At 43.3% G+C, this 16,979-nt stretch overlaps 1 protein-coding gene across 1 annotated transcript in view; it reads left to right on the top strand.

Annotated features, from left to right (window-relative positions):
* Positions 1-16,979, top strand: part of NSUN2 (NOP2/Sun RNA methyltransferase 2) — a 506,360-nt gene that overhangs the window by 48,077 nt on the left and 441,304 nt on the right. Inside the window, exons 2-3 of the mRNA XM_078687631.1 lie at positions 681-838; positions 13,006-13,110. Coding sequence (XP_078543757.1) covers positions 681-838; positions 13,006-13,110 — 263 coding nt within the window. The remainder of the gene's footprint in view (positions 1-680; positions 839-13,005; positions 13,111-16,979) is intronic.

Below are 16,979 nucleotides of genomic sequence, written 5' to 3'. Positions count from 1 at the left end.
AGAGCTCTTATAATAAGATTGCTGATGGTGTGTAGCCGCACTACATAGCACCAAAGGGGCAAGTGGATTTTGTTACAGGACAAGTAAATTTATGATGCATCCTATCTCATGGGCAAGTAGATATTTTATTAAATTCCACATCCCTGTTTAGTTTTCTCCTCACCAACCACTTGGCTCCTCCATACTTTCCCACTTCAGTGTAGGCGTATTTTTTCCCATGAAAGTTACAATTTGGTTTATATATGCTTTTGCTATTATTTATTTGAGGTTTTTACATGCAGCTACAGTGGTTTTCAAAAGGCCACTCCGTTCTTAAGAAAACAATGTACATGCGTGAAATTTTAAGACTTGCATTAACTTTGCTATCCTGTAATAAAGTACCATATGCTGCTCTTGCTAAATCTTTCATATCTAACATTTAATCTCTCTTTTTTAAGGGACTGTTTTGTCTGTGGTTATAGGCTTGTTTCTGAAGGTAACTGCTCCTTGGTAATGTAGGTCCTTAGCAGTGAATAGCTTAAATGCCTACAATAAGCCTGGCCATACAAGTTGCACAGTTCTCCTCCAGACAGTTATGCTTTCTCATCCATTAGTTAAAGGCACATCAATAACCGATTTGCTGTTTATGTGCTCAAAATGGTACTATTACACTTACAGTTCTTTTTATGTTTGTGGTTCAGGGTTGGGAAGGTGGCTACCCTGACATAGTCAAAGAAAATAAGCTGTTTGAACGTTACTATCAGGAGTTGAAGCTTGTTCCAGAGGGAGAATGGGACCAGTTTATGCAATCACTACGAGAGCCTTTACCAGCAACTTTGAGAATAACTGGATATAAGAGGTAAAAATGCTATGACTTGCCAGTTGTTGAAAATTTGAGAAGAAAACTTCAGTTATACTACCTATTTTCTGATTATTCCAGATTTGTTCCAATATAATTTCCAGTAAGCTTGTTTCATTTTTACAATAACACCCTTTGCCACTTTATCAGGTATAAGCCCTACCTCCTCCATCTTAACAAGTTCACACAGTGCTTTTAACCAAGGGGTGCCAGCTCTTATCCAAACTGAGGATCTCCTCTAAAACTTTTTTATAAATCAAATTCCGGAGTATTTCTGATTCGTACACAATATGTTAAAAGTTTTAATTGGATCACATGGTGGATTCTTTTTAGTGCTTGAACAAATTGAAGTGGGGTCAGAGGGGTGCTAATTGGAAGATTGAAAAGAGCTATAATTAATTGTTTTTCAGCTACAATGATTGTAGACACATCTGTCCATCCCTAGGGTTCTGCATCGTAAACTGCCTCTGCAAAGGCTGTGGCCCTATAAACCTCAAGAACTGGGGTTACTGCTCCACTGGAGGTTTTCCTATATTTCTTCGCTATGGCCATCGCCTTTTGGAGTAGAATCCCTTTACTCTTCCTTAACTGTGGTTCCCAGTACATATTGTCAGACAGTCTTGCGCCCAAATCAAGGACTTGACTTGCTCCAAGGATGCCCCCTCCTATCATCATTTTACCCCTGAACGCGCGGTGGGGGTTCAGTGCCTTAACTTTTGACTTTGCGGATTTTTTGTCAAGGCCTCTTACACAACAAAAAGATGAATATGTATTTCTCATTATAGCAGAAAGAAACAATGACTTTTTCTAGCAATTACCAGCTATTGGGTATTGCGTCCTTCCCATCCCGGGTACATACAAATGACCACGCCACACACGGTACTTGGTGTAACATGTCTTTATTCCTCAGTCTGTAACTGAACATTCTACATCATGAGTTCTATCACCCAAGCCCCTACTTCGCAGTTCTGTGGAGTCCGTCGGGAACCAAAAGAGCCCTGTCATCTCTAACTCGGAAAGCACTACACTAGGTAATTGGAGACGGGTAGCTCTTTATTGTGATCCTTCTGGCCGCCTTTTCCATTCCTGGAGTACTTGCCTGGTTGATTTGACTTTTATTTTCAGAAGACATCACCACCACAGTGTTGAAACTACGGTGCATGCCTGCCATTAGACTTGCATCAAGAAATGTTTTTTAAAAATATTCTTTCGGGCTAACCTGGCTAATGTTGCTCGCTGCGCTTTTAACTGTCACAATGATTCATGATTAAATTTGTTAAAATGCTAGCTGTCTCCTTCAATGTAATATTCATCATACTTTATCATGTTAAAGAATGATGATCAGTGGGGTGTAGACTGGACAAGGACCCTTGGTGGCTTCTCTTGCCTAAGCTCCCGAGCCGGAGCTCCCGCATATGTCTGCCACAGCCTGATACTGGGCCCGGGGGAATGCGGATAGTCTGCTGCTGACCTGGGAGCCAAAAGCAGCTAGTTTCCTGATGGCGAGTAATCCTGTGCGGCCGCAAGACTGTTCTACTCGGCTGTAAAATGGTCACCTGCATGATTGTAACACTGTTCCTAGCAGGTGGCTGATGATGAGTACCTGAGCCCGGCCACTGGAGTTATGCGAGCCCGAGGTTGCTGGGCCTACCTTCGCAAACAATAGAGTCGTCGCCTGCTGCATTGGGCAGGGACCCCAAGAAGGGCTACTGGAGGGGTCTGCAGCATCCAGCGGGTCCTTTACTGCTTAGCAGCAACCGGCCTCCCTCCTTGTGCCATCTTTGGGCCCCACATAAGCACTTTTCCGCATGCAATGAGGCAGCTGGGTGGCCTCTGACATGGCCTCTTTAATGCCATAAGCCCCCAAAGGCTTCCTCCTCTGTGAAGGACATGTTGGCAAATGCAAAAACCTCTTGAGGTGCTGATGCAGCGGGAGTTACTGATGAGATGCTGCAAGGGGGTGGCACCCCAGATCTATCATCTCTGGCAACGAAGGGTTAGTTCCAGTCTTTCCTTCCGGAGATGAAGAGGGACATTGCAGTGTGGTGTGTTCATCTCGTAATGGAAGACGCTGGACGTAGATTTAATTGAAGTCTTTAATTCAGGTTTGCACAATGGACACAGCTAGATACATCTGTCCGATCCCGAGGTCTCCGCATCACTGCCAGCCCCGAACCCTCCACCTGGAACCTTGCATAGATTCCACTAACACATTCCACTACCTATGGCAATAATTATAGCAATGAAAACACAACACATCTTCCCTCCTAAAAAAACAGAAATGAAACCTAACCATGAATATGGACCCTTTGTTCAATGAAAGAAAACCAAAAAAAAATTAGTGAACATAAAAGGAAAAATATACATAATAAGAACAGTAGAAAACGCAACATTTGAAGCTTTTTGCAAAATATCTTTTAAGTAATAAGGAGTAAGTACTCTTCTTCGACCTTCCCTTGGAAGAGCTGGTGCATCTGCTGCTGCTGCACCATTCAAAACTCTTCCTTCTCTTTCCAACAAATTGAAGTCAACTTGTTCATTCTCATCCAATGAACAATTCTCATGTACAGTTTTGAGAAAACATAGCATCCCCACCACCTGTGTTATGAGCATATATCTCACATGACTTACTGGGTAGGGGAACGTCGGGTACTTCCAGATCAAATTAATATTCTTCCTTGATAGGAACCTCCAGGTCAGAACCCATGGTCAAATCATTCTTTACCAACACCACACTCCTTTTACTCCACCACTTGCCATTCTCCACTAAAACTGCATGTTTGGAAACATTAACAATACGTGTTTTGGGAAAAAACTTAGAATTATGTCTTTTGACTCCAATTGGTCTTTTTACTTTGCCAAGATCCCCAACATGAAATGTAATATCTTTTACTTTCTTATCTTTTTCATAACTGCTTCATTTTTAGTTGAGCTTTTTCAATTGTATCACACAAGTGCTTAGTATCAGGGATCCTGTTGGCACACTTAGTTTGTTCCAAAACCCAATTGGGACTCTATTTGGAAGAACCATAGGGTCCTTTAAGAAAGACAAAAGGTGAAATGCCAGTTGCAGAATGTGGAGTATTGTGATAACTCCACAATCTCTCTTGAACAGCTTCAGAATTCGACTCCCCCTGCACAGAAGCTAGCTTAATAGTCTCTTTCAACATCCTGTTCACTCCCCACCATACCATTACCCTGAGGACTGTAAAGAGCCACAGGTAAATGCTAGACTCCCATGGTTTTTAGAAAAGATTGCATCAAATGAGATTTAAATTGTACCCCATTGTCAGAGACCAGAACTTTAGGAAACCCTTCCCTGCTAAACAAATCATTCAGCAAATCAATCAAAGCAGTTGTAGAAGGTTCAGATAAAAACTTTCATTCAACCCATTTCAAATAATAGTCAACTAGGACTAAAGCATACTTCATATTGGGTCTGAGATTGTACATGGGACCAATAAAGTATATTCCCAGTTTTTCCCAAGGACCATTGGGAAAGGTAACAGTATGAAAGGGAGTGTTGTGTACCTTCACAGTTTTGTCTGCCACGGAGCAAACATTCTCCACCTCAACATCCATTCCTGGCCACCAATAGTAAAGTCGTAAACGTTTCTTTGTGCCGGTCATACCAAGAAGGCCTTGATGAGCAAAATTGATCAGTCTTAACCCAAATTCCCCCGGAGGAACCAACAAATTCCCTCTTAGGATGGTGTAGTTTTCAATGGTAAGTTCATCTTTCACCTTATGAAAGGGACGCAAACCTTCACATAAGTTCCTTTCTTCAGGCCAAGCGTTGATGATATAACTTTTAATCAATTCCAGTGATTCATCATTTTTCGAACAAACCACCCATTCAGATTTGCTAATGGCACCCTCCAAAACAACCAATCCATCAACAAGACCAACTACACACTCAGTCATCTTCAAGAAGGTTGGTTTGTAAATCATCCAAAGGACACCTTGACAGAAAATCGGCACACGCATTGTTCCCTCTAGGAATATGCTTAATGACAAAATTACATTAGAACATGCTGGACAGCAACCTTACCAACCTAAGACTGACCTGGTCATGTTCATTCTTTGACAGCAAGAAAACAAGGGGTTTATGATCAGTCACCAATATACATTTTTTGCCCCATAGAAAGGTTTCAGAGTGTTTGGTTGCCCAGACACATGCCAAGGCCTCCCATTCAATAGTACTGTAATGGCGGTCAGGCGAAGACCGAGACCTGGAGGCAAAACACACGGTATGTTCCACAGCTTCAATTAACTGTGTGAGAATCGTGCCTAGTCCAACTCCACTGGCATCCACTATGACAAAGGATTGGACATCATCCCTAAAGGCATGCAAGGCAGGTGCTTTAACAATGAGCTTTTTCAAATTACTAAAAGCTGAAGACTCAGTTTCTTTCCACACAAACTGTTCACCCTTCCTAAGAAGTTTCCTAAGAGGCTCTGTTTGTAAAGAAAAACTCTGTAGATAAACCGTGAATAATATTCACACAGCCTGAGAAAAGACCGTAATTGGTTTTTATTCTCAGGAGGAGGACTATCATAGATTACCTTGACAAGATCAGACTTAGGTTTAATTCCGAATTCAGAAATATGATGACCAATATAGTCAATACCGCTGACTACAAATTAAAAATTTTCTTTTTTATCTGTAAAACCGTGAACTTCTAAGTTTGTAGCACATCACTTAAAATTCTCAAATGTTCCTCAGTATTTTTTAGAAAAAACAAGAATGTCGTCCTGATAAGCAAGGACATTTTTACATTCAACAAATAACTTGAACATCAGTTTCTGAAAGACAGAATCTGCTGATGCTAGGCCGAAAGACATTCTTAAAAATTTGAAAGCACCAAATTGTGTGTTAAAAGCAGTCAGTGACTGTGACTCCTTTGCGAGCTGCACCTGGTGATAAGCTGATTTCAAGTCTATGCAAGAAAAAACTTTGGTACCTCCCAGATAAGCCAGCATATCCTGAATCTTAGTTGAAGGGGAAACAATCGACTAAAATGTTCTTATTTATAGATCATAAGTCAATGCAGAGTCTAATATAATCTTTGCCCTTCTTCTTCGCGACGACAATCTGAGAAATCCACTCCGAAGAATCAATTGGTTCTATGACTTTGTCAGCGCACAACTTCTCCAGATGCTGTTTCAATTGATCACGAATGCGTAGAGGAACGTTTCTAACTTTGTGAATAGTGGGCAGTGCGTCTTTTTTAAAGGTGATTTTATGTTCAAATAATGTACTTAACCCAGTTGACCTTCAAAAAGAGTATTATGCTGAAGTAATAACTGTTGTAATGTAGAATAGAATCCGGAATATCCACCAGGGAAATGGAACAAGCAGTGCCAGACCTTAACACCATCCCAATTTTCCCTTGATCTAACTTTTAATCTAATATTGTCAAAGAAAAAGCCCAACATGTCAATATTATGCCCACCAATAGCAATTGTGCGTACATCTGGTGGAAATAGTTGAACAGATTTCCATTCTTTGAAGAATAACTAGTCTGTGACTAAAGTAATAGGTGAGCCAGAGTCTACTGTTACTTGAACCTCCACATCACCAATTATCACATTACAAAGAGGATCACCATCATTCACCTTAGATTTGATGGAAAACCTAATTCTGTTAAAACTTTTGATGGCACAAATGTTGGGATCTGAAGGATCTTCCACACTTTCGAGAGTGGCAACTTTGAGTGTTCTTGCACATACGTGAAAAATGTCCAACTTTTTTGCATCTCATGCAAGGTTTGCCTAAAGCTGGACAATTTTTTGCATTGTCCAAATGTGTGAATGAGCCACACCTGTAACACACGCTCTGCTTTTTATCTTCGCTAACTTTATTAGGAATAACTTTAGGTTTAGTTCCAATGGTGTTAACATGTCCCGTTTCAGGAGCAATTTTAGCCTTATTCAGTTCCTTTTGGGCTACCACTGAACTCTCAATGCCTCTCGCCATTTCAAGTGTTTCACTTAGAGAAGGGTTTGTGCAGCAGAGTAATCTTTCTTGAACTTTTTTATTGAAACAGTTCACAATTAGCTGATCTCTCAAATAGGAATCCATGTTGCCATCAAATTCACAAGTGGCAATTAAAACTCTTAGTTCAGCTAGTAAATTCCTGTAAAGTTGGTGCCTGAAAAATGGCGGCACGTAAGGTCACGTGCGTGACCCCCCGACGTCGGAAAAGGCTTCAGCGTAGGAATAGAAATGCCACCGAACAGAGAAGGACAATCCTTAAGGAAATACCAGATACCATAGTGCACACAAGGTGAGAGAGCTCTTGTGGCGTGGGCAGTTAGAGGTTTAAAATAAAACAGTACTTTGATGGTGCCGAAAATCAACAATGTTCAATACATTTGCCATATGACCTGCATAAATATGTCCCACACACTTGAAGATCTTCCGCGCCTCACACTCTGAAAATGCTTCTGCGCCTGACACGAAATGAAGAGATAATCTTCTCACGCTGTGTTATGGAGATGAAAAACGAGGAGTGCTGTTAAAAGTGCTGCCACAATCCATCCCGATCGTTGCCAATTGTGGTGGGTTTGTCTCGTAATGGTAGACGCTGGACGTAGATTTAATTGAAGTCTTTAATTCAGGTTCGCACAACAGACACAGCTCGATACATCTGTCCGATCCCGAGGTCTCAGCATCACTGCCAGCCCCGAACCCTCCACCTGGAACCTTACGTAGATTTCACTAACACATTCCAGTAACTATAGCAATGAAGACACAACACATCTTCCCCCCCTTAAAAACAACAGAAATGAAACATAACAATAAATAGGGATCTTTTGTTCAATGAAAGAAAACCAAAACAACAAAATAAGTGAACATAATAAGAAAAATATACATATTAGAAAGTGCAGCGAAAGCCACTCAAACGTGGCTCTGTGAAGCCGATGACACATGTCTGTCCACACCACACATTAAAGTTAATAACCATCGTCCCCCAGCCCCCTGGTATAATGATTCACTAAAAGCCGAAAAGACCAAGTGCAAAGCACCGGAGAGACAATGGCGAAAATATTACTCACCTGAGAAGAAGGCGACATATAACAAGGCAAGAAATAATGACCACACTTCTTGTATAAAAGCTAAGGCCTTGTATGTGTCTAAAACTATTATGGAAGCTACAAATCGACCTAAAACTTTGTTTAATATCGTCAAAGAACTGGCTGGCGCTCAAACGACGGCAAGTACTCGACCTCTAAATGAGCTACAATAGGACAATCTCGCCCATTTCTTCATAGGGAAAATTGACAATTTAACCCTGGAAATAAATAGCTCAAATCCTGACATTATTAGTCAAGAGGAATTTGAAACTGCCTTTGTCTCTACGGGCACCTTAGAGTGTTGGCCTCCCATCAAAATGGATGATTTTAAGATCATTCTAAATAACATTGAATCAGGATCCCCTATGGATCCCCTATTCCTATTAATATCCTAAAAGAACTGGATTCCCCGCATTTGGAAGTAATCCTGGATACCTTGAATACCTCTCTCTTACAATCTACGGTACCAGCTCTTTGGAAGCATGCGATGGTGAATCCCTTACTGAAAAAACCTATGGCTGACCCCGAAGTATTAGCCAACTATAGACCCATTTCACTTATACCGTTTTTCTCGAAAATTCTATAAAGACATGTTCACTCGGCTCTAACACAATTTGCAGAAACCAATAACTCCCTGCACTCTTCACAATCTGGCTTCCGTGCCGGCTATTCCACAGAAACAGCACTTTTGGGAGTTACGGAAAAGATCCGTAAACTCCTTGATAATGACCAAACAGTTGCCCTCATTTTATTAGACCTTAGTGCGGCCTTCGATACCATCTCGCACAGAATGCTGATAAATACACTGAAAAATGCAGGTATAAGTGGTGAAGCTCTAAAGTGGGTTTGCTCCTTTCTAGAAAATCGCACCTTCCAAAATATGTCCTCTTCAGCGTGCTCAAAAAGTTTTATTTCATCCCACGGAGTTCCCCAGGGTTCAATTCTTAGCCCTTTGTTTTTTAATTTGTACGTTAAGCCTTTAGCTGACATAGCAGACAGAGCGGGTCTTACTCTCATGACCTACGCGGATGATTCGCAAATCATCTTTTCTCTTGCCGAATCCAGTCCACTGGCTCCCTCCATTCTTAAACAAGGCCATAGTGATATCTTTAACTGGATGACCATCAACCAGTTAAAATTAAATGGAGACAAGACGGAGGTCCTCCTCTTGGGAAAACATGATGATCTCTGGAAGTCCTCCCATTGGCCACTCAAATGGGTAATCTTCCTGTTCCGAACAGCCATGTCCGCAATCTTGGGGTCATTGTGGATAGTACTCTGTCCATGAACCAACAAACTGGAAAAGTAGCGGCTCTGTTTCACCATTTTGAAATGGCTCAGAAAAATTCTTTGGATGCTGCCTACTCCCACCCAAAAGACCGTAGTCAATGCTCTTATTAGATCTCGACTTGACTACGGTAACATCCTCTATCTTGGTTCAAATAAGGCTGTGGTGCGTAGATTGCAGCTAATCCAGAACTCTGCTGCCAGGTTGCTCTGCAGGGTTCCCAAAACTTCTAGTATCTCTGGCCACCTACACGATCTCCATTGGCTCAGGGTGGAGAACCGCATCAAGTTCAAAGCCCTGAGCTATATGTTTAAGATAAAAGCTGGTATTGCCCCTAAATACCTGCAAGCGCTAGTACACCCGTATACTCCTGCTCGTCATCTACGATCTCAATCTGCAGCTAACTTCTGTGTGCCTAGGTTTAAACTCTCCATAGTGGGTGGTAGATCGTTTTCCTATCTAGGTCCATCTATCTGGAACACGCTACCTCCTCACATTCGTAAAGAAGACAATTATTCACGTTTTCGTAAAAATGTCAAAACCTGGTTGTTTGATCAGTAACATCTACGTAAGGTTCTGCTCTTCTGTATGCTCCGTCTTGGCGCCGGGAAACCTTTTTTGGGTAGCTGCGCGCCTTATAAGCTTAACAAATAAAATAATATAAATATAAATAATAAGTACAGAAAAAAGCAACATTTGAAGCTTATTGCAAAATATAATCTTAAGTAATAAGGAGTAAGTACTCTTCTTCGACCTTCCCATTGAAGAGCTGGTGCATCTGCTGCTGCACCATTCAAAACTCTTCCTTCTCTTTCCAACAAATTGAAGTCAACTTGTTCATTCTCGCCCAACAAACAATTCTCATTTACACCGTTTTGAGAAAACCTAGCATCCCCACCACCATCAACACGCAGCTATGTTCAGTGATGTCTCCAGGGTGCTTGTGGAGGTTGACCAAACTGTGAAGGGGATTGAATCTTGCATAGACCTTGTGGAGACGACTGTGGCACAGCAAGATCAGGTGCAAGATGGTCTGAGAGAGAGAATGCCAGTGCTTAAAACCCAGCAACGACTTCAGCGAGATACCCTTGAGGACTGTGAGAATCGTTCCAGGTGCCATAATATCTGCATTGGGGGTGTGAGCTCCTCCATGTCCAATGCCGAGCTTGACCGCTATGTCCGGGAGTTGTTCCAGCATATTCTCTCTTTTGGCCCTCAAGCCTGGAATAGACTTCCCAATGAACTAGGTCAAATTGAAAGTGAAAGGCCTTTCCGGAAAAAAACTCAAGATCTGACTGTTCACCCTCCAATTCTTTCAGCCTCTGCTTCTTACTTTCTGTTTTAGCGCCGGGACACTCCTAGTAGTTTATGTGTGCTCTAGAAATCCTGCTATTTATTAATTCATTCATTCTTTTTTTTTCTTCTGGACTTTGAGGGCCGAGATCTTACTCTCAATCATACTCGTGTTTTTTTCACGTACTTGCAGCAGAACCATTTGGTGCCTCATGCTCACCAGAGTCCGCTTCTACAGGGTCAAGCAGGACATTTTGAAAGCAGCCGGGAAAATGGTCTACATTGCCTTCAGGAGTGATAACTTCTCCCTTTTTCAAGACCACTCCATCCAGACTCTGGCCAAACGCTGAAACATTTGTTATGCTTTGTCTTAACTGTGTGACAAGAAAATACATTCACCGGGGCTTCCCTCTGCGCGTACTTTTCACCATTGACAACAAGCGAGTGTCTGTGCATTCCCCTGCTGAAGCATGCAACCTGCTGCACATGGTTTCTTCAGCTGAAGCTGGTTGCGCTCTGTCAGCGTTCCCCAGCTCTCGACACTCCGATAAATGGCAGCAATCGGCCTCTAAGGCAGCCGTTCCAAGAAATTCACCCATTGACATTACCAACATGCTGACTGCCCGGACCCTGATACTGACATATCGTCTGGATGATTGTTTTCTCTGTGGTCAGCAGCAGGCCCGTGGAGGTCGCAGCTGCGGACCTGATTGCTTCTACTGATGAACAAACCTTTTCTTCTGGAACCATGCTTTGATTTTCGTTGACCCCCGTCAAATCTGTTACTTCTCTTGAGGCGAATGCTGTGAACAGGTGGGGGCTAAGGGATATCCTCTAGAGCTGCCCCTATTTTTATAGCTGATGGTTAGTACCCAGCTGCCAAATTGTGTTCTGTTTTTTTATTTTTATTTTTTATGTTGCTTCCTTTGCAGTTGTTGTACCCTGTATTACAAACCCAGTCTTTTCTGTAACACACCAGCCCAGGGCTCGCACGATCTTCCAGGGCTCAATTGGTTCGGACATGGGGTTCCACTTTAGCTGGGGAGGGGTTCACATCTCATTGGGATTCTAACTACTGGAGATTATCTATGGCCCCCACAGGCGATGAGCTTACACCTCCTAGTGCTCCACAGCCATACTTCCTCCTTGTAGCTTCCTTAAACACTCACGGTCTTAATTCTACAATGAAGGGTAAAGCGCTCCTGAACACGCGAAGACTTACAGCAATCGTATCCTTTGGCCTGAATCTCTATACGCAAGCAGATAGCACTCTTTTATTATTCAAACTGAGCTCCTTTCAAAGACATTTTTGTCCTCCAGAACTGCCTATACCAGTAAATGAATCTGTACTGGCTCAAATTGAATATCAATACACCTGAAGTCCTTATAACTGGCACAGACTATGTTCTAACCACCTAATTTTGACCCTTGCCTCAACCAGCCAAAAAGTTAAACGTTCAGGTGTTAAAATTAATGCTTCACATCAAATGGACTGTCGGGTTGCCTCGGTCTTTGCATCTTGCACTTTTTTCATGAAACCTCTCTGGCCTATTATTCGCTATGTATTGTGCGAAAGCAAACGCCGTGCAATTTTGGCTCCACTTGGTTCTAGATTTTACGATTGTAATGGCATATATCTGCACATGGAATCTTCAGTAATCCAATGGCTGCAAGTCCTATATAACCTTGCTGCCCACATGATAGTGGGAACTGCTAATTTCATCTCTGTCACTGCAATACGGCAATCTCTATCCATTCATTAACTGGTTATATTTCGAACACCATGCATAGTCTGCCTCACATCTGATGGATAGGCTCCATAGTTTATCTCCATTTGTCTGCAAAGATATTTTTCAAATAGGTTAGAGGAATAACACGTCCTATTTCGTCTTCACATTACTTGGTTTTGCAAGGCTCAATAGTTGCAGATCCTGTTCTGTTCCCACATTGTCCCTTTCAATAAACTAGGGTTCATTGATCATGGTAAAAAGACCATAGGAGAAGGAGAATTCCTCCTTTGTTCATCTGTACAGTTGGAAGTTGAAAAAATGTGTTCTTTGATTTCATTTTTACTTTGTATTGTGAACTGGTTGGATGCCAACAATGATGGTGCTTCAATAAACATTTGAAGAACAAGGCTAAATATACAGTATGAAGGTAGTTTCAGATAATGGTGGTGTAAGCTACAGCTTTTGGCAGCAATTTCATTAATTTTCAGTGGTTAATATTATTCATTTAGTATGTCGCATTTTTCCATTGACCAGCCAAATGTAAATAAAGTCTCAATTGGAGTGTTTTCGCTGGTTAAAACCTTACACTCTGCTTTATAGTCATGCTACTTGTTAAGTGGTGGTGGTTCTGCTCCCTCACACTTGTTCCTAAATCAAGCTTTCTTGGTTAGTAATCTTGGTTTTATAAAGTCAAGCATTGCAGCTTCATCTTCCAAACGTAAAACGTTTTCTAGCTGTTAATTATGATTCTTTATGCCTGTCATTTATTTTCACAGCCACGCCAAAGAAATTCTTCATTGTTTGAAGGACAAGTATTTTAAGGAACTGCAAGACTTGGTTGTTGATGGCCAGAAAGTGGAAGCACCTCAACCACTGAGCTGGTAAGTAATTTGAGTAGCATATTTGACATAAGAAATAAATATTAAGTGTGTGGGTGCTTCTGCACCAATTGCAGAGGCATAAATCCCCACCTTTCCAACCATCACCATAGTTCACATGGGCATCTCCAGGTCACAAAAGATCCCGATCACCTTTGTAGTACCCCAATACGGTCTTGTTTAATCTTCATCCTTTACGTGGAGCCGATTGATGCTTTACTCACCGATAACCACAACACGTTTAACCAAAACTCCTATGATGCACCACTTTACTTGAAAGTCGCCTCAGCTTCAGAAATTCAACATCTTAAACACACTGCTTGCACATCATTCAGACCTGAATATCCAGCACCTAGCTGAAGCTCGACCCACTAAGACAGAATTCCTATTATTTACCAGTAATATCAAACAAACCTGGCTCAATGGCCTGAACTTGAGACTGCTTGAACCCCAACTTCCATAGAATGCAAAGTCCATTGTACACCAACCTCACCTTCAAGGAACACCTTGCCAAAAAAAAAGAAAAATGGCCAGGTACCAGATACTCTACTCTAAAGAAAGTCAAACTTTTAGTCCGCCAAGCAATTTCAGAACTGCTGTTTAATTCCTCGTACTCTTGCATCTGGATGGGGTAAAGCCCTACTCCATGGCCTTTGAGACTCCATGTTGGCATCCCTTGGAGACATTCTACACACCACAGCACAACTCATCCATGGCCTGAAAAAATAAGATCCCATCACTTCTGTGAGAAGTTGGCCTGGTATATGATGTTCACTGTTCTAGTGAGTACCTTGCACCAGTCCAAACAACCCTTATGGTGATTGGTTATAAGTCAACCTTATAGACAAGCTATCCTAATGGTAGCATGGACAAAAGCAGTCTTAGGCTAAACTCAAGAGGGCATGTGAAGCCAGCTGTTTTACCATATGCAATCCCTTTAATACCAAATGAAAGGACACCACACAAGTTATATATTATAAAATATATGTATTTATTACTAGAATAATCCTCTGTACTCATTATGAGGGCAGAAGCACAAGCGTTAAACAAAGAACTTCATATAACATACAAAAGTTGCACAGATATGGATAGGCCCCTAAAACCATATATTAAAATAGTGGTATAAGAACCACGTCACGAACAATGGCAAGGCCTAGGGCCTTGAGAATCGCTGGGGCTACACTGAACTAGCAGAAGTTAGGACGTGGGAGGCCCACAGGATGCGGGTGCAGTGTCTAAATGCACACGCGTGCACCAATAGAAGTCAATGGTGCGTAAAAGTTAGAAAGTTGCAGATTTGGAAGTCTTCCGACTGGACTAGAACTTAACCACTTAAAACTAAGACACTAGGGATGTAAATCTCTACAGGAGCACCGTAGTACTCTTGTTACCTCACCCACAGGAAGCGGGTGCATAGGTGTCAAAGTGTGTCGGGTTTCGTCGTGGAGTTCTATGGAGCCTTGGAGAAAAGATGCTGCAGGCGACCAAGAGAGAAGAGTCCGGTTGGATCCAAAGGCGGATCAAAGATGTAGAGTACCTGAAAGCAGAGGGGACAGAGTCTTGGTCACTAGCCAGTGACCAGAGTGGAACCAGGAAGGAACCAGGCGATGTCGGGCGCAATCAGGTGGTTGTCGCGAAGCTTATCTCTGCTGCCACGTGGACCAGGAGGTATCGACGATGACCAGGAGCTGGGCACGGACTGTCCCACGAAGGCTCTCGCTGTCGGCGGTGTCTGCTTCCGGATCGGAGTCAACAAGCCTTGGCAAAGGCTACGCACGCAGGAACTGAAGAGGCCTTCTTACTCAGGCCAGCACGGACTGAGGGGCTTCTCCTTCGCAGGGAAGCAAGGGCCAGCCTGGAGCAACCAGACCAGCAGTGTAGATTTCGGGTTTCGTCGTCACAGAGGCCAGTAGCCAACGGGCAAGTGACCGGACAGACGCGTCGAGCAGGAAAATGCAAAAGGGCCCCACGAAGCACTCGGTGAGTGTGGAGAGGTGATCTTCGGTGCAATTGGTGCTCGGGGCTGGGGCTTCTCAATCCCCAATGCACAGCTTCGAGGGTGCCTCGGGAGCTGCACGGGAAGCGTCTCGCCGTCCTTTCAAGATGGCCGGTCCCACGTCTCACATCGCCTCCACAGGTATCAGCTTTGCTGTGGCTGTGGATCGGCCTGAAGGAAGTCTGGGAGTCTGGGTCTTGTCGGGCTCTGTGGTCGTGCTCCGGCGGGAGCGGCGGACAAAGCAAGTCGTTGAGCGCTTGATGGTGCCTGCTTGCGCAGGATGGCCACTCCTTGGCCACAAGGGAGATTCTTCAGTATCTTCTTGTAAAGTAGATGGTAGAAGGTCCAGAGTTATGTATCAAAGTTTCAGTCAGGATAATCTGTCTTAGGACGCAGCTCCTACCTTTATTCCAAATCAAGGAGATGGATTACCTGCTAGGTCCCTCCTATGGGTGGGACCCAGGAAGGGGGTGGGTACACCCCTTTCCCTTTGTCCAGTTTCGCGCCAAAGCTGGGGCTGGAGTGCCCCAGCACCGGTTTGAACTGGGCTATGCCTGGGACACCGTGTGTGCCCCAGGCAGTGTCTAGTTTCATTAAGCCCTCCCTGCCCCAATCCATTATCTCCTGTCTGGGGTGGTGCTAGCACCTCCCTGTGACAGGAAACCTTTGGTCCAGGCCTCCCCTGCCGGAGTTTCGGTCAGCAGCAGGAGGCCAGACTTGTGTCTATGGCAGCAGCATCCATTTTGTGATGCCGAGGCTCTGGTTGATTTTAACCGCGTTTAAGGAAAGTAACATGTCTTCTCCCTCTAGAAGGGTGGAATGCTACTCCCGTCGCCAGGACTGGCGAGGGGGTAGTATTCCAAAGCGTATGACACCTTACACGACATGTTTCGATAAAGCCAAGCCAAAGATAATTCATAATGCACTTAAGAGTATATGGTATGGCAATATCCTAGAACAGCTACAAGGACATGGTTCCGAAAGCTGCAGACCGGCTCAGCTCATGCTAGAGCACCATCTCACATAAAACCAAGCACTCTGCCTCCAGGATTGTTAAGGCCTGCCATAGGAGTGACTTATAGGTGCATGTGTCCAGATATAGGGTTAGACATAGGTATACTATATCTAAGCAAGGGGTGATTACACGACCTTGCCCCAGCTGAGTGATCAGCCAGTTGTGTCAGTTTGGATGGCCAGCCAGGGGTGGCAAAAGATATGCTGCAGCCCCTGGTTGGCCTTGGATGCACCTATGCCCTGGGTACCTATAGTACACTGTACAGGGGCTCATAAGGGGACCCAATATCCAATTGGTGATGTACCTAAAGTACATGGTGTTGAATTTAGAGAGAGAACAGCAGGGCTCTGGGTCTGATTAGCAGGCCCACAGCCACATTAAGTCAAACCAGTGAAGCAAAAAGCAAAAAGTGGGGTGACCATAGGAAAGCAGACTCTACTCTCCTACAACTTCCATCCTGATGGAACTCCATTGACTCCTTTTTCTGGCCCCCACCATCTTTAAAATGCAGCAGCATCATTTACAAAGCAGTCATGACCAGCACCTATGCTTACTTTGTAAACAAACTTACCATCGCTGCGGTTCTATGCACATGTGCAGCCTGGAAACATCAGACTTCAGACTTAAAAGTGCAAAAGATAAAAAATAAGACAGTAGGACATTTCCATCTAAGCACCCCGGATCGGAAACTGTAACAATATCCCTATATCTATCAGGACAGCCATAACGGTACTCCGGTTTAGGAAAGCGTTGAAGACCCCTATTTAAAGAACAAATCACAATGGAAATGCTGTCCACAATACAGCTTCCTCTCCTCTTATTTGTTCACTTTATGCTCGTCTTTGATCCCTCTCCCCCCCC

Source organism: Lissotriton helveticus, chromosome 4_1 (assembly GCF_964261635.1).
Source record: "Lissotriton helveticus chromosome 4_1, aLisHel1.1, whole genome shotgun sequence".
In the NCBI taxonomy this organism is placed as follows: domain Eukaryota; kingdom Metazoa; phylum Chordata; class Amphibia; order Caudata; family Salamandridae; genus Lissotriton; species Lissotriton helveticus.
This window is presented reverse-complemented; position numbering and strand designations above follow the sequence as displayed.